The sequence below is a fragment of the Trichosurus vulpecula genome, chromosome 8, assembly GCF_011100635.1.
Source record: "Trichosurus vulpecula isolate mTriVul1 chromosome 8, mTriVul1.pri, whole genome shotgun sequence".
Taxonomy (NCBI): Eukaryota; Metazoa; Chordata; class Mammalia; order Diprotodontia; family Phalangeridae; genus Trichosurus; species Trichosurus vulpecula.
Genome location: NC_050580.1, coordinates 196,322,497 through 196,346,193, shown reverse-complemented (window position 1 = coordinate 196,346,193; position 23,697 = coordinate 196,322,497). Strand labels below are relative to the sequence as shown.

Below are 23,697 nucleotides of genomic sequence, written 5' to 3'. Positions count from 1 at the left end.
ATGACAGTGACAGATGATAGGCTGGTTGACAAGGTAGGCTAGATGTTTCCTTGATGGAATGAGGAAAGTTAGCATTTTTTTATACTATGAATCTAAAGCTATTCTGTTTCTAACACAAAGACTAAGGTCTAAATCAAAATTCCTTAACTTAGGATCCATATACCTCAAGGAGTCCAAGGCTAAATTACAGAGGAGTCTATGAACTTGAATGGGGAAAAAAAAATCTCATCTCTATTTTCACTAACCTTTGGTTTCCTTGGTAATTCTATGTATTTTATTTAAATTAAATTTAATTAATTAGTTAACTTTAAATTTTATTTTTAAAAAACCATTATGGTGAGAAAGGGTTCACAGACTTCATTGGACTGTCAAATGGGTTATGACACAACAATGATTAAGAACCCCTGCTCAAGACTGATGTGACCAAAGATTATCTTTTATCTCAAGGATTATGGGAAGATCAGGTTTCTTTTAGAAGCGGCCAAAGCATCCAGGGAGCGTCAAATGGTTTCATTCAGCTTAGGACCTCCAGATCTACATCAAATTCACTGGAGGGAGAGCCAAGATGAAAGAATAAGAAGAGGCCACACAGTCCAGCTCCCCTCTGTCCCTCTTCTCCCCCTCACTACTACTTCAACAAAGGTCTAGAAAAGCACCAGGCCAAGTCCTGATTAGGAAATCCAAGGAAAAAAAATCACAATCATTTTTCAGTTTAGGTCAGCATAGGGAGATACTAGAGGTCTCCAGACAATGGAACTAACTCTACCCAGGAAAATGACAATGTAGAGGCCTACAGTGCAGTGTTAAATGGGGCCTGGGGCTATCCACTAGGTCAAGAAGAATGAATACATTCAACATGAAGGGGCTTTGACCCAGAAATAAGTGCCAACTGTTAGTTCTGTTGAGTAGCAATTAATTGGAGATTAAGTAACTTAATTCTAAAGAATGGGTAGATTGAAGAGGAAATCATAGAAACAATAAATAAATTCATTAAAGATAATGATGACAATGAGACAGTATGCCATAATTTTTGGTATTCAGTCAAAGGGAAAAATTTATAACTTTACTATACGCTTTCATCAATAAAAAGGAGAAAAACAGATCTATGATTTGAGCACACAACCAAAAATACTAGAAAACAAATTTTTAAAAGCCTAGTTAAAAGCCAAATTACAAATTTTAAAACTCCTATAAGGAATTGAAAAAAATTGGAAGTAAAAAAACCCCATTGCATTAATAAGTAAAATTAGGAGCTATTTTAAAAAAAGATAAACCATTACTTAATTTGATTTTTAAAAAGAAAGAGGAAAAATCAACCATCAGAATAAAAACTGAAAAAGGTGAATTCACAACAAATGAAGAAGTAAAGAAAATTACTAGAAATGATTTTGCCCAATTACATGCCAACAAAATTGACAACTTAAATGAAATAAATGAACACAAAAACTTAAATGCTCAGCTTGATAATAACAATAAACATCAAACTAATAAATAAATATCTTAAAGTATCAGTTTCTAATACAATGAATATTAATAGATATGACCCATATAAGCAATATCAGAAAAAGAAATTGAACCAGCCATTTAGAGCTCCTGGAAATGAGCATCCAACATTAGATGGATTTGTATGTGAATTTTAGCAAGCATTTTTTAAAAATTAGTTCCAAATATTACATAAATTAGAAAAAAAGCAAAAGAAAAGGGCCTACTAAATTTCTTCTATGGAACAAATATGGCCTTAATGCAGCAAGAGTCAGAGCAGAGAAAGAAAACCATAGACTAATGTTTCTCAAAGTGTGATCCAAGGACCCCTGAAAGTATCTGAGAACATTTTATGTGGTCTGTGACATCAAAGCTATTTTTATAATGTAGCTATTTTCCTGTTAAAATGCTCCTCCCATGCTAGGTGGTGCAGTGAGTAGAGCACTGCCCCTGGAGTCAGGAGGACCTGAGTTCAAATCCAGCCTCAGACACCTGACACAGTTATTAACTGTGTGACCTTGGGCAAGTCACTTAACCCCAATTGTCCTGCCTTCCCCCCTCGAAAAAATAAAATAAAGTGCTTCTCCTTTTTCCAACTACATATCTGTGTAAGGCCAGATTTTCTTCATATAATTCAATCAAAACAACATGTTGCGACAGATTACATGCTGTAGCAGATATAAGAATCTAGCTGTCTTCTTAATAGCCAGACATTAAAGAGACTGGTAAAAATTTGCAAACCAGTGCCACTCTTCTCACTAATTTTTTTTTGCTTTGGAAAACATAGTTATTTTTCATTTAGCATATTATTTGTGTTAACATGTCACAGGTTTATTACTGCTATTTGAAGTGGGCTAATAAACATTTTTAAAGCATCAGTTTTAATTTCTAATACAGTAAATGTTGACAGATATGACCCATATAAACAAAATTCTTTGGGGTTTTCAATAATTTTAAGAGGGCAAAGGAATCCTGAGAATGAAAAGCTTGATAATTATTGCTATAGATCAATATTTTAATAAACATTAATACAAAAATTTAAATAAAATATTAGCAAAATGACGACAACAACATACACAGAAAATATACACTATGAGCAGGCTATGTTTATACTAGGAATGTAGAGTTGATTCTATATATGTGAAATTATCAAAATAATATATTATATTAATAACAAGAACAACAAGATCGTATGAGTATATCAATAGACACAGAAAAATCTTTTGACAAGACATAACTTTTCTTCTTTTAAAAACACTAGAAAACATAGGAATAGGGGCAGATAGGTGGTGCAGTGGAGAGAGCACTGGCCCTGGAGGCAGGAAGACCTGGGTTCAAATTCAGCCTCAGAAACTTATTAACTGTGTGACTCTGGGCAAGTCACTTAACCCCAATTGACTCCAAAAAAGAAAATAGAAAACATAGGAATAAATGGACCTTTCACTGATATGATAAGTAATATTTATCTAAAAGCAAGAGTCATTGTTATATGTAATAGGAATAAACTAGAGACCTTTCCAATAAGATCAAGGATAAAGCAAGGGTGTTCATTATCATTACTACTATTTGATATCACACTAGAAATACTAGCGGTAACAGTAAGACAAGAATGAAATTGAGAGAATAAGCAAGGCAAGGCATAAACAAAATTATTGCTTTTTTGCAGATGATACGATTTACTTAGAGAATTATAGAGAGTCAAACAAAAATTAATTTGAAACAATAATTCCCACTAAGTTGCAGATATAAAATAGATCCATGCAAATCATCGGCATTTCTGTGTATTTTGTATAACAACAAAATCCAGCTGGAAGATATAGAAAGAGAAATTCCATTTAAAATAACTACAGAATGCATAATACTTGGTAGGTAGACCACCTAGAAAGATGCAGGAATTATATAAATATAATTTAAAAACACTCTTTACACAAATAAAGATAGATTTAAATGATTGAAAAAATATTAGTTGCTTATGGGTAGATTGAATCAGTATAATAAAAATGACAAATTACCTAAATTAATTAACATACTCAGTGTCATTCCAATCAAGCTACCAAAGGATTATTTCAGAGAGCTAGAAAAATAATAACAAAATTTATCTGGAGGACCAAAAGGTCAAGAATCTCAAGGGAAATAATTTTTTTTTAAAGTTGGAAGAAAGGGAGCCAAGCAATACCAAATCCCAACTATAAGACAAAACAGTAATCATCAAAATTATTTGGTACTGATTAGGAAATAAAAAGTGATTGAGTGGAACAAACAAGCCTCATTTGATCCTTGTTTGGACTTTGTTGGCTCAGAGTGAGTGTAAATAGCAATTTTTTCTGTTTTGGCCAGAAACCCTGAAGGTCTTCCCCTCCCAAATTAATTTTGGTTTTTTTGTTTGTTTGTTTGTCTTTGACTAGGTAAAAGAGGCCATTGCTTGCTTCATTTCTTACCTAGCCTTAATCACTGAATAGGCGTTACCTCAGTCAAACTGAGACCCAGGTGAAACTGTAGCTTAAAAAGGCCAAGGTCTCCCACTGCATCTGGCCATCTCCAGTTGTCCTGATGTATATCTTGCCACTAGACCTCTCTCTGGAGGAGAGAGTGAGCTGCTGAGGTTGCACAACCCTCCCTCACTTATATCCAATTCACTTGCAAGTCATGACATCACCTTCTTGATGTCACGGTCCTCTTTGAGAACAAAAGACAAACAATGAACAAACAAGGAATAAAATACAGAAGCAAACAAATGCAATTGTGTAGTGTCTCATAGTGGGACTCAAAACTCAATGTGACAAAAACTGTTGAGGAAACTGTCAAACAACCTGACAGAAACTAGCTATAGACCAACATCTCACAGTTGTTGTTCAATTGTTTAATCACATCCAACTCTTCATGACCCTGGAGATCATATCATGCCAGTACTATCTATGGGGTTTTCTGGCAAAGATACTGGCATTGTTTGCCATTTCCTACTCCAATAGACTGAGGCAAATAGAGAGTAAATGACTTGCCCAGAGTCACACTGTTAGTAAGTGTCTGAGGCCATATTTGAACTCAGGTCTTCCTGACTCCAGGACCAGTGTTCTATCCTCTGTGTCACCTTGCTGCTTCAATATGTCATACAATATATCAAAATAAGTTCCACATAACTTAGATAAAAGGGTCACATCATAAACAAAAAAGGAACTTTCCTATAAGATCTATGGATGGGGGAAGAGTTCACAAACAAGCTATAAAAAGGATCACAGAAGATTAAATGGACAGTTTTGATTATATAAGATTAAAAGGTTGTTGTTCCAACAGAGTTAATTACAAAGGAAACAGAAAACTGGGGAGCCAAAGGGGCTGGGAAAGTCTTTGCAGTAAGTTTGTCTAATAAGGATCTCATTTCTAAGAAACAAAAGGAACTGGTTCAAACTGATAGGAATAAGAGCCATTCTCCAAATGATAAATGACCAAAGGATATGAACAGGAAGTTTTTTAAAGAAGAAATCCAAGCTATCAATAGTCATGTGAAAAAAATTCCCCAAGTCATTAATAATTAGAGAAATGCAAATTAAAGCAATTCTGAGTTTCACCTTACATCCATTATATTGGCAAAGTTGACAAAAAAAGGGAAATGATAAGTGCTGAAGTTGCTATGGAAAGATAGGCACTTCAACACACCATTTGGTGGAGTTGTGAATTGGTCCAGACATTCTTGAAAGCAGTTTGGAATTATGCCTAAAAAGTTACAAAACCATGCATACTCTTTGATCCAATGATACCCCTAAGTGTCCTATACCGCAAAGAGACCAAAGGCGGAAAAAGTCTACAAAATCTTTTATAACAGCTCTTTTTGTGGTGGCAAAGAACTGAGAGCAAAGAGGATCCCCATAGACTATGGAATGGCTGAATAAATTACAGTAAATGAATGTAATAAAATACTATTGTGCTGTAAGAAAAGAGAGAGAGAGAAACCTGGGAAACTCATGTAAACTGATGAAATGAGCAGAACCAGGAGAACAATTTGTACAACACAGCAACACTGTGCAGGTGACTTCAAAAAGACTTAAAAACCCTTGGCAAAGCAATGGCCAACCACAATTCAAGAGGATTCATGATAAAGCATGCTACCCGTCTCCTGATAGAGAAGTGATGGAATCAAAGTCCAGATTGAGACATTTGTTTCTTGGACATGGCCAGTTCAGAAATTTGTTCTGATTGTATATATTTGTTATATGGGGTTTTCCCCCCACTGCGGGAAGAAGGGTAAGGTAAGAAAAATTGATTTTTATTGAATGAGGAATTTAGTTCAATTTTTAAAAGATTCAATGAAAATCAACCAATGAAGTAATCACATATCTCTGGGTTCATTTGGACCCATGATAACCAGAGTCTGGACCAAGTCCCTGAGGATTTCTTGTGTTCCTTTGAAATGGGACAGGCTTAGGGTGATATCCCAAGCAAATTAAGGGAGCATGGAAAAAATTATCTGTCAGATCTATGGATAGGGGAAGTTCATGACTAAAAAAGAGATAAAGAGGGTCACAGGAGGTACGATGGATAATTTTGATGATATATAATTAAAAGTTTTTGCACAAGCCCAAATTAGAAAAAAAATCAGGAAACTGAAGGGGAAATGTATAGCAAGTTTCTCTGATGAAGATCTCATTTCTCAAATATATAGGGAACTGAGCCAAATTTATAAGAAAAAAAGCCATTCTCCAAACTGACAAATGATCAAAGGATATGAACAGGCAGTTTTCAGAGAAAGAAATCAAAGCTATCAATAGTCACATGAAAAAATGCTCTAAATCACTAATAATTAGAGAAATGCAAATTAAAACAACTTTGTGGTACCACTTCATACCTATCAGATTGGCTAAGACAGCAGAAAAAGAAAATGAAAAATGAAGAGGATGTGGAAAAATAGATACAGTAATGTACTATTGATGGAACTATGAACTGATCCAACCATTCTGGAGAACAATTTGGAACTATTGCCAAAGGGCCATAAAATCATCCAGTCCTTTGACCCAGCAACAGCACTACTAGGTCCATACCCCAAAGAGAGCAAAGAAAAAGGAAAAGGACCTATGTGAACAAAAATATTTATAGCAGTTTTTTTGTGGTGGCAAAAACTTGGAAACTGAGGGGATGCCCATCAATTGGGGAATGGCTGAACAAGTTATGATACGCAAATATGATGGAATACTATTGCACTGCAAAAAATGATGACGGAGATAGTTTCAGAAACACCTACAAATACCTATATGAACCGATGCAAAGTGAAATGAGCAGAAGTAGGAGAAAAATGCTATCACCCTTCAGATAGAGAACAGATAGACTTAGGGTGCTGATTGAAGCAATTTTTTGTCTTTATTTTTCTTGCTTTTTTAACTAATGTGGAAGCATATTTTGCATGACTTCATATTGTGATAGGTGAAAGCTGAAATATCTGAAAAAACAAAGGTTCACGCTTCTGAGCATATCAATTTATTAAGCAATGCATGCCAGTTGCATAACAAATCAAACCTAGGAGTCCTCAGCTTCGCACCAGACCCCGAATACAGGGAGAGACAGATTTTTATGCACAAAAGAAAACAATTAATAGAATATAAAACAGAATACAAGATTAGGTAATCTGATTTCTAGTTGGAGGAAAGATTAGGGGCTTTTCAAGTTGGGAGGGGGAGAGTAAACAGGTGCAATTCCCTTAAAATCAGAAAAAGAGGTGTCTCTCCACCCCCACCCCCCAAGTGTCTATATTCAATCAAAGGAATAGGGAAACAATAGCTGATTGACCAGTAAGGGGCCAGTTTTCAGATAAGACATATGGGTTGCTTGAGATGGGTAATTGTGAGAAAACTCCTTGCATCCATCTTTAAATATGACTCAGCATACCCTAGATCCTTACTTAAGAGTCTCTAAGAAACAGGTAGAAGTGGTCTACCTTCCCAACCATGCAGGGCTAGGTTCAAACAGTGCAATAAAGTTTTTTCACCATTCCCATAATTAAATAAGGTTTTCTTACAAAACAGAAATTGGACTAGTCCCATAATTAAATAGAGAGGAAACTGAGCTAGTTCCAGAATTGAATCACAAGATGGAGTCAGTGTGTTTCACTCAATTCCCACAATTTTTGTATTAGATATCATATTTCTTGCCTTCTCAACAGCCTGGGGAGGCATGGAGGAAGGGAGAGAATTGGGAACTTATAATAAAAATAAAATGAAAAGAAATAGGACAGGCTTTAGACATAGAGCTACTTAAAACAGGTGTTTAGGGGCAGCTAGGTGGTGCAGTGAGTAGAGCACTGGCCCTGGAGTCAGGAGGACCTGAGTTCAAATCTGACCTCAGACACTTGACACGTGACCTTGGGCAAGGTCATTTAACCCCAATTACCCTGCCTTCTCCCCTCAAAAAAAATTTAAAAAAATAAAATAAAAACAAAACAGGTGTTTTAACTTAAAATATTTACACTGTGATATCATCAATACAGTGCTAAGGGGTAATTAACCAAAGGAGTTTCAAGACCCATCAAATTTTGCTGGGTGCAAAGTTTCCTGGAAACCCTTTTCTCTCTGTCTCATCAGTCTGTCTATCTATATCTACATCTATATCTACATCTATATCTATATCTATATCTATATCTATATCTATATCTGTATCTGTATCTGTATCTGTATCTGTATCCGTATCCATATCCGTATCCATATCTATATCTATCTCTGTCTCTGTTATCTCTTTGTCTTTCTATTTCTCTCTGTATCTGTCTGTCTCTCTCTGTCTCTGTCTCCCTCTGTGCTTCTCTCTATACCTCTATTTCTATGTCTCTATTGTCTCTCTTTCTGTCTCTATCTCTGTCTCTGCCTCTTTCTCTCTATATCTCTTTCTCTCTTTGTCTCTCTCTCTTTTTGTCTCTCTATATTTCTGCCTCTTTCTCTCTGTCTGTCTCTCTTTCAGCACCAAAACCACAGTTTCCCCTACTCTGGGCTTCCACGTGAAGGGGTTGTGCCTAGATCTTGGGGCCAAGAAACCTATTGCATTCCTTGCCTGGGTAGGCATCTTGACTGATGGCCCTTCCCATCCTGATCCTCCCACATCCCACAATCTGCCAGAGGAAGTGGTCCTTTGAAATGGGACCAATTTAGGGTGATATCATAAGCAAATATCTTGGGACTGTGTTGCCAGCCTCACCTCCTCCCAAAGTTCTGATGATGCCTGACAGCCTGACATCCTGTGAGTGGGAAGCAGAGGAATAATCAGACCCCAAGGGACTGATAAGAAGAGGGAGGAGGTATTTCCCCTTTTTATACTAGCTCTGTCCTGTCTCAGGAGGGACCTTTGTGTCAACCACTCCATGCCCACACACATTTTCAACCACAAGTCCCTGTGTCCTCTCCTAGCAGTAATGCAATACAGTAGAAACTCTTGGCTCTGCCACTTACTATCTGTGTGACCTGGGATAAGTCACTTAACTGCTCTAGGCCTCAGTTTCCTCATCTGTAAAATCATAGGATCACAGACTGAGAGCTGGAAGGGACCTTAGAGGTCCAACTCTCCCTCCCTCATTTTACACATGAGGAAACTCAGGCCCAAAGAGGTTAAGTCACTTGCCCAAAGTCACACAGGGAATAGCTGAGCCAGGAAATGAATCCAGATCCTCTGACTCAAAAATCCCTTAGCTATACAGCTAGAAGGAACCTGAAAATCCTATTTAGTTCAACCCTCTAATTTTATTGATCAATGATTTTTTTCAAAGATTCTCAGATATGTGGTAGAATAGAGATTCAGACCCAGGTTTTCTGGTTGCAGATTCTCCACTCTTTCCATTGTACCACACTACCTCTCACACCTTGTCTACTTTCCCTCATGATGAGGTTGGTTTTATGGTTTCTAAAGACCCTGCCAACTCTCTATCTGATGCAGTTTGGGGTTACTGGGAACCCCCAAATGTCAGGGTACAGGGCCAGTCTGCCTGGAAAGAATTCAAGCACTCAAGCCTCCTTTCAGTCAGGGTAGCAAAGTTTATTGTAACACCAGTAGAGCAAACTAGATTCCTAAAGAATCTTCACCTTAATGGGGGCAAGACTGATACTTATATACAAAAAAGGAACAGTGAAAAGATCTGAACGGGATTAAGGAGTAGTAAGTAGCCTGGAGTGGGCCAGGTGAAGGCAGTGAAAGGATCATATCCTCACTGGGGCCAATCTCTGGTCATGTTCATTCTCTCTTCCAAGAATTAAAGCAATGAAGTTCTGGTAATTGAAGGTTCTCCTTTCCTGTTATCCTTCTTCTTCTTTCTCTCCCCAGAACGTGCTTGAACTAAGTGTCTGCGATGAGGACTCACTTACCCCAAATGATCACCTCTTAACCGTCCTCTATGATCTCAGCAAGCTCTGCTTCCGAGAGAGGACCCATGTGAAATTTCCACTCAACCCTGAGGTGGGTAAAGATACTCAATGCACATCACAGGTCCTTCATAGGATGACAGATACAGTGTTGGAAGGGACCCTAGAGGTCATCTGGACCAACCCTTTCATTTTTACAGATGAGGAAACTGAGGCCCAGTGAGGTAAAGTGACTTGCCCAAACTTTCCCAGGTAGTGCCTCCTGCTTCAGGAGGTGAGCAGCCTAATCCACCAGATTGGGCAGAGACAATGCCAGTAAACCAAAGTCTAGACTTGTACAATATGCCTAATTAACAGGGACAGACATGGTAGGAGAGAGACCTCATTAATCTCTCATGTTCTTGGGTTATTGTTTCTGTATTTGAAACTGGGTCCACTATCTTGCTCAATCTGGAAGTATAATGGTCACTCGTGGCCCCAGTGCCTGTACTGGTTGGCATGGGAACTTTGATCTGCTAATATGGGAAGAGAAAACATAAAAGGGTGCTAAAGGGGATGGGAATGAAGGAACGTGCCCACGTGAGATCAGTAACCATTGTGGAGGCTGAGCAGATCAAAATGAATTTGAAGTAGAGAGCAAGATAAGTAATTAGGAAAAGTAAGTAAGGATAAGAAAGTAAATGTGGTTTAGGTCTTCTCATAATAGAAATTCCATGTAAGGACTCACCAATCATTGACTTGGCTTCTAGATAGAGTCCATGTTCAAGTGGTCTGACCAAGGCAAAGTAGAGCAGGACAATTGCGTCCCTAATCCTGAAAGCTGTGCCTTTTTTAATGCAACCTAATATTTCATTAGCATTTTTTCAGTTGCCATCAGGCACTGTTGACTCATATTGAGCTCTAAATACATCAAACTACTGTCTAGCCTTTTCCCAACCATCTTGTACTTGTGAAGGTGATTTTTTTGGACCCAAGTGCAAGTGTGTTTTGGACCCCCATCCCGAGAATCTTAGAGATAATTTCCTTCATTTTATAGATGAAGAAACTGTCTTAGAAAGGTGATGCGATATAACCTTATTCAGCTTCATGTGCTCTATGACCAGATGTCAGACTCAAATGTTGGTGTACCTGTCAGGGTCAATGACTGGTATAGAGCAGTAATTGGTGGGGATATCACAAGTAAAGGAAAGCCTTGGGATTATGTGTCAGAAAAAGAGGCCTCAAAAATCACTTGATTTAAAGAACTTAGTTTTAAATTTTGATTCTGCTCCTTGTATAGCCATGGACTTAACTTCGCTAGGTTTTTGAAACAGAAAGCCCAGATAAGGTGCTCCCTTAATGTTTCTTCTACTTCTGAGTCTATGACATGTGACCTGTATGACCTCTCCGGATCTCAGTTTTCCCATTGGTAAAATAAGGACACTAGACTAGATAATTTCTGAAGTCCCTTCCAGCTTTAAATCTATGTTCTCTACCTTCCTCTGGAGCCTTAGGCAAAGAACTTCACTGTTCTGAGATAGTTTCTTCATCTATAAAATGAAAAGGTTGGATTAGATAATCTCTAAGGGCACCTCCAGCTCTAGATCTTACAATACCCATGATCAGTGCTTCATACTTCACAGACAGCAATAGCAGCCTTTGTAAAGAGAGTAGAGGCATTTCGATATCTTAAAAGCCAATAGTGTCTGTGTTTGCAAGGGCTTCTCTGGCGCAGGGAAATACCAGCTGAACAGGGTCATAACTCAGAGATGATTTCTTTCTTTCCTTTTTTCTTGGCAGGGCATGGAAGAACTCGAAGTGGAATTCTTGCTGGAGGAGAGGTGAGTGAGCTTCCATATCACTCTAGAATGGTTGCTTCCCAAGTCTGGGCCCCTACTAGTCTACATATAAGTACCAAAAACGATGTCTTGAATATAGTAAGTAAATTCAATAGATATGTTGAATAAATAAATGGATGTTTAGCAAGGTTTAGGAATAACTTCCCTGCCTCCCCTCCCCCCCCATTCTGCCACCTCATGTGGCCAAGATGAGATGATCATATCTCTCTTTAGTTGCTACAGGCTCATCTCCTTCTTAATTCTTATCCTAAGTCCTAGGTCAATCAAGATATTGATATTTCCTCATAAACTAAGATAAATACACAATCTCTCTCAGTAATCAATTAGCTCTGATCTCCCACTCCAGATTATTAAACAAACTAGTGTCCTCTTTTCCCATAAGCTTTCACTAGTTTCTCTCTCAATATCAAAACCCCTTGTCTCATAGACTTAAATAAATATCAGGTGGTGCAATGGATAGAGCACCAGATCTGAAGTCAGGAAGACTTGAGTTCAAATCTGGCCTCAGTCACATACTAGCTGTGTGACCTTGGGCTAGTCATTTAATCTCTGTTTGCCTCAGTTTTCTCCACCATAAAATGGGGATAATAATGGTGCCTTCCTCCCAGAGTTGTGAGGATCAAATGAGATAATATTTGTAAAGCACTTAGCACACAGTAAGCACTATATAATGTTGGCTCTTATTATTATATCAGTTTTATAAGCTATATAGAGTTAATTTATATGTCTAACATAATATATATAAATATATGAGATATGTCAATGTTATATATGTTAATTGATTAACACTATGACAAACTATACAAAGATATATTTAAATATTTCAACATTATATCACAATGAGAAAGATTATAGCCAGTCACCTCTAGTTATCACCTGCAACTGGTAGCTTTTCAACTCTGGAAAGATAGTCCCACCATTCACCTCTCTCTAGCTTAACAAAATTTCCCAATAATTTTCTTTAGGATGCCTTCTCTATAACATAAGAGTTAAACTCTATTCTCTCAGGAAATGTCTCCAGTCTTTCTCTTTAATCATTAATTCACCCAGTTTCTCAGGAAATAAGTCCTCTTAGCACCTCTTGGCACCTCACGCAGTCTCTCTCCCACCATGACAGTTAAACTCTGCAGGATGATAGTTAAATTGCTTACCTCCCAAGATTCTCTTCCCTCTGAAAGATACTGGAAGAGTATCATTAGTCCCAGTGGGAGGGTCTATAAAGCTTACAAATAAATGAATGACTCATTGAATCAGTATATCCCTGGTAGTCCTTAGGCTGATACACCAGAAAACTGGTGCTGGGTGTGAGGAAGGTATTGTAACCATTATAGAAATCCTAGCCAAGATCTGGGCTCCCTTCAGAGGAGCCACTGGTCTGACTGACTGTGGGGAAAAGGGTGCTTCTGCAAGAAATAGTAGCTGACTGGAGGATTTGATCTTGTTTTTCAGCCCCACTCCACCTGAAAGACTCCTCACCAATGGCGTGCTAGTGGTAACTATTTCTCCTTGAGCAATTCTAGCTGAACAAGTTCCTGCAGCCTTGAAGGGCAATGGGGATGTAAGAGAGAAAACTGACCACAAGTTGGACCCTTCTGACCCCATTGAAAAGTCACACCCACTGCTGCCTCCCAAGTGGGATTTTTATGGGACAGGTTGGAAGTATGAAAAAGTGAAGTAGATAGTTGGGGATGCACACTTGCGGGAAGATCCATGATGCCCTTTGCTGGTTATTTCATTGATATTTCAGACTTATCTCCTTTAGGGTCCTTCAGCTACCCCAAAGGAGCAGAACTATGCCCAGCCCTACTCTCAGCTAATTTCCAGCAAAGGGAACACCCTTCCCTGTGGATGTATGCATGCCTAACCTGTTTGCTCCCTCCTAGATAATAATCTTGGAGATCTCTTGTTTCCCTAGTAATGACCTCTTTTTACCAACCCCTCACATACCACAGTTCAAATTCTCTTCATCTGAAATCTCCAAAAACAGACAAGGCTTTCCTAGCTACAGCTGTCAGTCCAGGTATTACAAGCAAATGTATTCAATAACCCACCATTCCAGGGCATTGCAAAGAATCTGAACAGGCCTTAGGATCTTGTTGTAATGGGATCTAATCTGCCTCTGCCACCTTCTCATGTTCCTCCTCCCCATCCACCTCTGCCAAAGTCTTGTTTGTTTATGTAGGGACACAGATATAAATAGCTAGCCATTTCTTCCCTAGCCAAGGAAAGGCCTGCTTCCCAGGCCTTACTCTCCAGATCTGGATAAAGTCATGAACTGTAGTTCCTCTGAATCATCTCTTACCTGTGGTGGTTCTGTATTTTCACCCTGCCTTAGCCTTCTCTGGGACCCATTTTGCTCCAACACACACACACACACACACACACACACACACACACACACAAAATTGCCCTGTCACTTTGAACTCTTTTCCCTTCTGCCAAGACCCTTTCCTATGGCCAGGAGCAGTTGGAGATAGACTGTGCCACAGAGATTTTTTAATAGAGATTTCCTTTGTTACAGTCTAGACAATTTTCCTGCCTGGAAGTCCATGTGAAGCATAAAAAACAGAAGAAGAATCAAAAAAGTAAGAGACTTTTATTTCCTTCAATGGGCAGGGGTGAGGTATGGGAAAGCCACATGAAGTATTCATCTCTCTGAAAAGTCCACTTTTAGCTTCCACGGTTTCAGAAGCACTATTAGAATTTGGAGGGCAGTGGTGGGGAGAAGGGGTGTATACATGAAACTTCTTTCAGGGATCCTCAGAATGGCCTCATCCTAAGTAGATTTAAATTTGCCCTCATTGTCTCAGGACAGCTGTGGAATGGAACTTGTTCCCCAAGGGCCCACAGATTCCCTGAGAGATTCCCAGAACCAAACCAGCAATAGTTAAAGGACTTGGGGCTAACCATTTCTGGGAAGTCTATAGGGCAGTACATTGCATCTATTTTCAGACATTTTTTGATATATTGACCTGTTTTGTTGATTCAACCCCCACCCCCCCCACTTTAAAAAAATATTCTTATATGAGGTGACTTTTTGAGAGTTGGGAGGGAAAGGATACTTAGAAAAATTTTGATGATGTAAAAGAACAAAAGAAATGAATAAAATTTGTAAAATATTAATTAAAATGTTAATTCTACCTCTGCTACTTACTATCTGTATAAGCATGGGCAAGTACTGTCCCCCCTTCCGCCATGGCCTTAATTTCCCCATTAGAGGGGATTAGACAAAATGTCCTGTAAGATCCTTTCCAACTCTAAAATTCTATGACCCTGAGAAATTTCCCTTCTCAAATCCCTAGCCTTCACTTTCCCTGGTCTTTAATTTTCTTTTTAAGAGCAATCAGTATCTTTTGTTTTTACATCACTTCGTTTCTGAATCTGAATATACTCCTCCCTTACCCAGTGAGTCATCTCATTTGACAAAGAATAAATAAGATAAAAGAAGAGTGGGGGAACAGTTTTGCAAAATTAAGCCATTACATTTACCACATCTGAGGGTGTATACAATATTCCACACCCATATTCCCCAACCTCTGCAAAGAAGGTAGGGAGGTTCATTTTCTCAACTCTCCTAAGAGGCATCCTTATTTTTCCTTCTTCATTACAAGGCTATCATTTTTTCTTTACTTCTCCTTCGTCCTTCCCTCTAATCTCCACCCCGCCCTCCCACCACCAATTTGGTCTTTAAAGGAGAAAAGTCTGTTTCTGTGTGGGTCCCAGGTATACCCTCTTTTGCCTTCAGGTCAAATGTGATAGACCCTTCCCTTCTCAGTTCTTCCCATGTTCCCTAGGCTCTGCTCGCAGGTATTCTCTGACTAGCCTTCCACCAGAAAAACTGGGTTCAACATCTTACTCTTTTCCTCAAAACTTGTACCTCCCGCTTGTATCAGTCCCTTCTGTGATCAGTCTAGTTTTTCTCTTCCTTCCTCGATCCACAGTAAATATTTAGGAGAAGTCTTTCTCGTGATCAGACTGTAGGAACTGCTCCTGAAAAGCAGACTCAGGGCGCTCTCTTACCCTCCCAGAGACTTCCACAGATCCCACTCCCTATTCTCCTGATGATTTGGGAGATTGGATTTAGCTTGGCAGAGGTCCAGGGTTCCATGGCAAATGCCTCAGCCTTGGAAGAAGAAAGAATACTGTGGGTGCTATGTGGGTTGGAGGAGCTGAAAAGGGGTGTAGAGAGGGAGGAGTCCATAGGCAATCCTGCCACTTCTTTGCATGTAAATAGTCTTGGGCAGGGTGGCAATTGGAGTTAAGTGACTTGCCCAGGGTCACACAGCTAGTAGGTGTCTAAGGCTGGATTTGAACTCAGAACCTCCTGACTTCAAGGTGGTACTCTATCCACTGCACCACCTAGCTGCCCCTAATCCTGCTGCTAGTTAAAGCTAGATGGGATTTCAGGGGTTGGCAAGTCTAAACCATATTGGCCCAGCATCCTCCTTGACAACATCAGTGTGGTGCTGTGGGAAGGGTGTTGGTTTTGGAGTTAGCAACATGGGTTCAAATACCAGCTTTGCCACTTAGTACCTGTGTTACTTCACCTCAGGAAGACCTGAGTTCGAATCCTACCTCAGATACTTACAGGCTGTGAGACCCTGGGCAAGTACCTTAATTCTCAGGGTCTCAGTTTTCTCTTCTCTAAAATGAAGGTGTTAGACTAGCTGATTTCAAAGGACCCATCCAGCTTTCAATGTGTCATTTCTGACAAGTGACATCATAATGAGTTTGTGGAGGAATGTCTGGGGACTTTCTTCTCGCAATAATCTTAGCCTTAAAAGGTAGAATCAGGGAGAAGATTGCCCAGGGACACCTCTGAGCTTCCAAAAACTTGTAGGGAAGTCATTACTGTTCCTCTGTTCTATATGTATTTTGTATGAGGCTGTAGAACTGTTCAAAACCTGTTTTCTTACTGGGTATCCTGTTGTCAGTCAATAAACATTTACTAAGTACCTACTATGTCAACTTGGCAGGAGGTAGCCAGTAGAATTCTTCGGGGATCTGTTCTTGACCCTGTATTGTTTAACATTTTTATCAATGAATTAAATAAAGATAGAAATGGCATGCCTGTCAAGTTTGAAAATGACCCAAAGCTAGGAGGGGTAGATTGGTGACAGATACATTGGGTGACAGACTTGGGATCCAAAAAGATCTTAACCACCTAACAGCAGTCAGCAAACTATGGGCCAATGGGCCAAATTTAGCCCACTACCGAATTTGTTTTTGTATGGCCTGCAACCTAGGGATGGTTTTTGTATTTTAAAATCTTAAATGTGAAAACCATTCTTTGCTCACAGGCCATACAAAAACAGAGGAAGAGCTGGATTTGGGCTGAAGTTTGCCACCCCAGAGCTAGAGCCTTATCTGAATCTAACAAGATGAAATTCAACAGGGATAAATGTAAAGTCTTCCACTTGGGTTCAAAAAGTCAATTTTACAAGTATAAGGTTGGGCAGGCATAGCTAAACAGTAGTTGGTCTGAAAAAAGATCTGGAAGTTTTAATGGACTACAAGAATAATAGGAGTCAGTGTGATGAGAAGGAAGTGATCATTTGGCTGTACTTTGCCCTGGCCCGACCACATCTAGAATATTGTGTTCCATTCTGGGCAGCACGATTAAGGAAGACCACCAACAAATAGTAGCATGTCCGGGGGAGGGAAGCCATAATAGTAAAGGGCATGGAATCCCTATCATGTATAGATTAGTTGAAGGAATAGGAATAATTAGGAATTAGGGATAATTAGCCTGAAGAAAACTAAGGAGAGCAGAGGAGGAAGAAGGAAATGATAACTCTTAAGTATCTGAATGGCTGTTTTATGAAAGGGGGATTAGACATGCTCTGTTTGGTCCCAGAAGCCAGAACAATAGGGAGAAGTTACAAAGAGAAATATTTATCCTCATGTCAGGAAAAATCTCCTAACAATCATAGATTTAGAGTTGGAGGGGACCTTAGTGGCTATCAAGTCTAATTCCCTCATTTTACAGATGATGACACTGAGGTTAAAGAAACAGAATAAATAAGCAGCTGATGTGGGATTTGAACTTGGGTCTTTCTGACACTAAGTACAGGACCCAAGCCACTGTGCCTCAAAATGACCTTAGAACTATCCCTAAGTGGAACAGGCTACCTAATGCGGAATAGTTTCCCCTTGCTAGTGGTCTTCAAGCAGAGGTTAGGTAGATAGATGATAGATAGAGAAATACATGGATGGATGGATAGATAGATAGATAGATAGATAGATAGATAGATAGATAGATAGATAGATGGATGGATAGGTGGATGGGTAGATAGATAGACAGACAGACAGACAGACAGACAGACAGACAGACAGACATAGATAGATAGATAGATAGATGGATAGATAGATAATGGACTGATAGATGGTTGGATAGATAAATATTACAGAGATTTTTTTCAGATACAGGCTGGGGTATATAGCCATAAGGTCCCTTTCAACCCTCAAATTCTGTGACCTTCTGCGTTCTATTAATAGGAAAACAGCTAACTGTGACAGTGAGTGAATCCTATGAAAACATCCTGCATATCTCACCCTGCTACAACTCCAGCAACCAATGCCCAGATCTTGCCTTCTTCCACTACTCCAAATATTTCCAGCCACAAATGCATGTGGAGGTGCCCAGGAACCGATGGACCTGTGGGGTAGGAAGCACTGGATGTTTATAAATCATCTGTGGGCATGGGAAGCTTCCAGGTCTAAACTGGTTCCAAGACATAGTTCTTTTGGGAAATGGAGGAGAGTGGGTACCTGGTCTATAGGAGAAGTCTTACTCTCCTTTTTAAAGAAACTTCTCTCTTAGCTTTCCTGCTGTTGTGGTGCCCATAAAAGAAACCATTCTGTCTGCATGTCCCTGGATTGCCTCCCAGATGGACAAGAGTTGACCATACCTATGGTGAGTATTAGGAATCAGGGAAGAGTTACCTGGGCTCCCTAGCCAGGCTCATTTGAGTCAGAGAGCCGGTGGCAAGAGGTGATTTGGAGATGGGGTAAAGCAACTAGTGTTTATCCAATTATCAGATTGTGAAGGTTGCCTGTGTATGCTCACATGAGAGGCAGAAGTATGGACAACATAGTTTCAGAGTACAGTTGGCATTATCTAATAGAAACATATAGGACTTGTGTACATGGGGGGCAAGAGGCTGTCTAAGGAGTTGTTTAGTGATATATGGGTGCTGCTGCATGGTAGGAAAAGAGATACTGAAAGGCTGAGTAGGAAAACCATGTACAGAAGACAGAATGTGAGGAAAGTTGAGTGTGACGGTGTGTGAGGAGTGATGATTTGAGCTCATGGGGATGGTAGGCAGAGTTGGGGGTCAATGAGCATCGATGAGGGAATGTGTAAGCCTTTGGGGTGGGCTAGTTTGCTCTGAAATATCACAACACTGACAAGACTCTTCCCCTTTCTTGGTTCTCAGAGTGAAAACTGTGATTTACATGTGACAGCCAAAGACTGGTAAAGTATCTTCCACATCCTTATAGTTCTATCTGGCTTCCCTTCCCATTCTTCTATTGTTCTCACTATTTTCCACACCTTGGAACTTTATACTAATCCTTCTCCAGTTTCTTGGGGGCTCTAGGTCCTGTTGAACATGTTAAGAAGCCCAAGGGAATGGCAGAGGCACAGGAAGAAGAAAGGGGAATGGCACTGAGATGTTGAAGTAGGAGCTTTTGATGGAAATTCCTACCACTGAGTATTTAACTATGCTCCCACTTCCTTTGCTATACTTTGAGGGGTAAAGCTCAAGAGGAGCTCCTGGTTAAGGACGAGGCTTTCACCAATGTCTGACATTTCCCGGACAGTGACAGAGAGAGTCATATCTTATATGCATGTAGTAAGTGAAGTCAGCAACCACTTATTGAGCACCTACCATGTACCCAGCCCTGTTGTGGGCACCATGGGAGAGAAATAGGAAATGAAGATGTGGTTGATAGAGCACTGAACTGGAATTCAGGAAACCTAGGTTCTACTCTTAATCATGACTAACTGGCCATATGATTTTGGTTAAGTTGTCTCTTCTCTCTAGGCCTCAGTTTCCTGTAAAATGTAAACCATACTGAGGAGTTTGGACTTGATGAACGAGGTGATAGGAAGCCATTGTAGGTTCTTGAATAAGGTAGCGGTAAGAAAAAAAAGTTAAGTTATGGGGGATAATGTTACAGGGTGGAAGTGGGAAGATGGATGAAGAAATGAAGTAGTATTAGTAGTAGCAGTGATGTGCCCAGGGGTGTACACGTAAATATTTAATAACTAGCTTTCCAAGGGAAAATATCCACATAATACACTTTGAAGTTTAATCTGTATTGTTAACATTTTCTCTACCACTTTCTTAAGTCTAGGTGATCAACAAAATAATAAATCAAGTCCTGATTTGTAGCATTTGTTGATTTCCTAGGTGTACATGCTCAAGTTACCGCCAACCATACCCTTGTCACATACCAAAAAAAAAAAAAAAAAAGGCAAATTAAGTTATGGGGATATTGTTGCTGGGTGTTAAAGGAAAGAAGGAAATGGAAAAGCATTTATTAAGAACTTATTACATGCAAAAGACTAAGAATACAAACAGAGATGCAAGACAGTTCCTCAAGGAGCTCACATTCTAATAAGGGTAGAAGGTTTTAGCTGCAAGTCAAACGGAAAGGTCTTATGATCCTCAGGCAACATTAAAACAAATGGTAATGCAAGTTCTTTACTGTTATTTCTACTGATAGAATCATGACCATTTTGGATGATGAGCCATTTGACAGAACCAAGGACTTTGGTGGCAAAAAGGACTAAATTATTAAGGTTCCTTCCAGAAGTTCTAAAATTGTATGTTTCTGTGAAATTCTGAGAGACAGCTCCTGCTTTCCAGGATCTTAGAGATCTATAACTCAGAGTTACAAAATGATCAGGATCTATAACTTAGAGTTACAAAATGATCAGGATCTATACTTAGAGTTACAAAATGATCAGGATCTGTAACTTAGAGTTACAAAATGATCAAGGAACAACATATTACAGTAAATAATAAAATATTGAACTGTATAGTACTAGCCCTGTGCTAAAAGAGTGCAGCCAAAGGAGAGATCAGTGTGGGCTGGAGTTAAGCTAGGGAAAAGTGAAGCATTTGAATTGGCCTTAAAGGATGGAAAAGATTCAGAAAAATGGAGGAAGGGCCTTCTACATTGGAGAGAATAGACTGAGCAAAGTCACAGCAATGAGAATGAGTTTAATGTCCTAGAGGTAACAAAGGGACTTGCCTAACTGGAATGCAAGGTATTTGTTGGAAGCAGTAGAAGTTAAGGTTGGAGAAGAATGACCCATGAGGCTCAATTGTGGAGGGCCTTGAGTACTAGGTTGAGGAGTTTGGGTTTCATGTTGAAAGGCAGGCTGGAGGCAGACAGTGAAAGGTTTTAAAAGCCAACCAGGAGTCTATGTTTTATCTTGGGGGCAATTGAGAGATGCTTTTTGAGCAGGGTAGTGACCTAGTCAGACCTGTGCTTTAAGAAATATTCTGAAGAAACCTGGAAAGACTTATATGAACTGATACAAAGTGAAGTGAGCAGAACCAGGAGAACACTGCACACAGTAACAACAATATTGTATAATAATCAACTGTGAAAGACAGCTATTCTCAGAAATGCAATGATCCAAGACAATTCCAAAGGACTCATGATAAAAAATGCTATCTACCTCCAAAGAAAAATCTGGAGTCTGAATCCAGATTGAAGTATACTTTTTTTTTTACTTTTTAAATTTTTCTCATCTTTTTTGTTTGTGTTTTCTTTCATAAATGGCTAATAAGGAAATACACTTTGCATGACTACACACATATAACCTATATCAATTTGCTTGCCTCCTCAAAGAGGGGGAGGGGGAGGGAGGGAGAGAATTTGGAACTCAAAATTTTTTTAAACTGTTTAAATTTTTTCACATGTAATTGGAAAAAATTTTTAAAAATTAAAAGAAATATCCTGGAAGCTATGGTTTAAAGAATAGTTTAGAGAAAGGAGATGTTGGAGTCAGGGAGATCAATTAGGAGGCTACTGCAATAGTCCAAGAATCATCTGGTCCACCCTCTGAAGCCCAGAGAGGTGAAGCAACTTAACTCAAGACCAAACAGGTAGTAAATTCCAAAGGTGGGATTCAAATTCAGGTTCTCTGCTTCCAAATCCAGTGTCCTTCTCAAGGCACCAATTTCTTTCCCACTCAAGCTGAGGAATGGGAGAGTTGGCCACTCGAGCATGTGGAAGTAACAGCTCTGATGTATTGTGGGTGACAAGCATCCTCTCTCCCACCACAGCCCTGATGAACTGAACGTGAGGCTGGGTTACAATCTGTGCTCAGAGGAGCTGAAGTTCCTGCAGAAACGGAAGGTCATTGTAGCAGAAGCCCTGAAGCAAGTGTTACAGCTGGAACAGGATCTGCAAGACGATGAGGTCAGTTGGCTTCGGACTAAGGAGGTTAAAATATGCTCTGAGCTAGGTTCGAAATGGGGTGTTTTTCATGGACAATTTCCCCTTTGCCTTCCCTTTGGAGAATTCTTGCTAACTGTACCACCAGCTCCCGTTCACTGTCTCTATCTATGCCCACCATGTCTCCCATCTGTTGTGTCCACCCATGGGCTGCCTTTACAGCTCAGCTATCCCTATGGGATTATCAGGGAATTTAGGATAACCTAGGAGGCAGCAAGATCCATTCTAAGGTGTTTTATAGTGTCCTGTATTACATCTGTTACCCCCAGCTAGGTGTGTATAATAAGATCTTCCCACCTTCAATCCCATTATACAAAAGGAGTTCCTTCCCACAACCCACTGATCCAGTAGATCTTTCCTTCTTTAAGGGCCTCCTTCAAGCACTGTTCATATATCTTAGTATCATGACAACAAGAGCCCAACAATTGAAGATACAGTTCTTTGTCCCTCCTTCCCAGGAGCCTTTTCCTTCCGTCCTTCTGAGAAACATGGCAGTCATCTGGGGAAGACAGTGGAAAACAGGGGTTCTGCTTGGAAGGTTTTCCCCCTTTTGTAATTTAGCCTTCATTAGTATTGTCTAAGCTTTATCCTTCTTAGGGGCTAGAGCCAATCATTAGAGACTCCACCTCCAAAAGAGGCAATAATTATGGTGATGATGATGATAATTTTTGTTGTTGAATCGTTTTCAGTCATGTCCACCTCTTTGTGACCCCATCTGAGGTTTTCTTGGCAAAGATATAGGTGGTTTTCTATTTCCTTCTCTTGCTCATTTTACAAATGAGTGAACTGAGGCAAACAGGTTAAATGACTTGCCCAGGGTCACACAGCTAGTACAAGTCTGAGGCCAGATTTGAACTCTCTTCCCGACTCTAGGGTCTGCACTTCATCCAATGTACCACCTAGCTGCCCCAATGATAATAACAGTCGACACTTGATTTAAGGTTTGCAAAGCACTTTATATATGCTATCTCATTTGATTCTTACAGTAACCCTGTGAGGTAGATTTTATTATCCACATTTTACAGAAGAGGAAACTGAGGCTGAAATACATTAAGTGACTTGCCCAAGATCACACAGTTATTAAGTGTAAAGGCAGGATTTGAATTCAGGTTTTTCTGATTCCAAAATCAGCACTTGTCTCCACTATGCCAGCTAGCTGCCAAATGATCGCTGCAACAGACAGACGGCTTTCCAAGAATACAGAAGGTGGGAAGGAGATAGATAGTAGATGGAAGTTCAATAAGCCCCTCCCCCTTTCATTTACCAGGTGGAGGCTCTCTGGAAGAGGTAGGGTTTGGAAAGAGGGTCCTTCCCTTCCCTTCCCTTCTCTACCTTTAAGGAATCTTTGCATCTCAAACATGCCAACCCAAGGGCCTTTCTTTCCCATGCCCCAAAACTGCATACTTTGGCTTGATCACTCCCCTTGTTCACCAGCATTGGCTCCAAATGAGTTATGGCCATCTCCAGAAATCAAATCCATCCTCAGAGATCAAAGATCTGTTATGCAGGATATTTTTTTAGAAGCCTCCCACTTTAAAAGCCCAGGTCACCCGTATGACCTTGGTCGAGGAATT

At 39.7% G+C, this 23,697-nt stretch overlaps 1 protein-coding gene across 2 annotated transcripts in view; it reads left to right on the top strand.

Moving 5' to 3' along the window:
• The window catches only part of PLA2G4E (phospholipase A2 group IVE), a 144,051-nt gene that overhangs the window by 84,805 nt on the left and 35,549 nt on the right, over positions 1-23,697 (top strand). For both annotated transcript variants that reach the window (XM_036736285.1, XM_036736286.1), the window contains exons 4-11: positions 9,769-9,900; positions 11,586-11,626; positions 13,094-13,136; positions 14,166-14,229; positions 18,143-18,309; positions 18,468-18,560; positions 19,084-19,121; positions 21,952-22,087. In XM_036736285.1, coding sequence (XP_036592180.1) covers positions 9,769-9,900; positions 11,586-11,626; positions 13,094-13,136; positions 14,166-14,229; positions 18,143-18,309; positions 18,468-18,560; positions 19,084-19,121; positions 21,952-22,087 — 714 coding nt within the window. The remainder of the gene's footprint in view (positions 1-9,768; positions 9,901-11,585; positions 11,627-13,093; positions 13,137-14,165; positions 14,230-18,142; positions 18,310-18,467; positions 18,561-19,083; positions 19,122-21,951; positions 22,088-23,697) is intronic.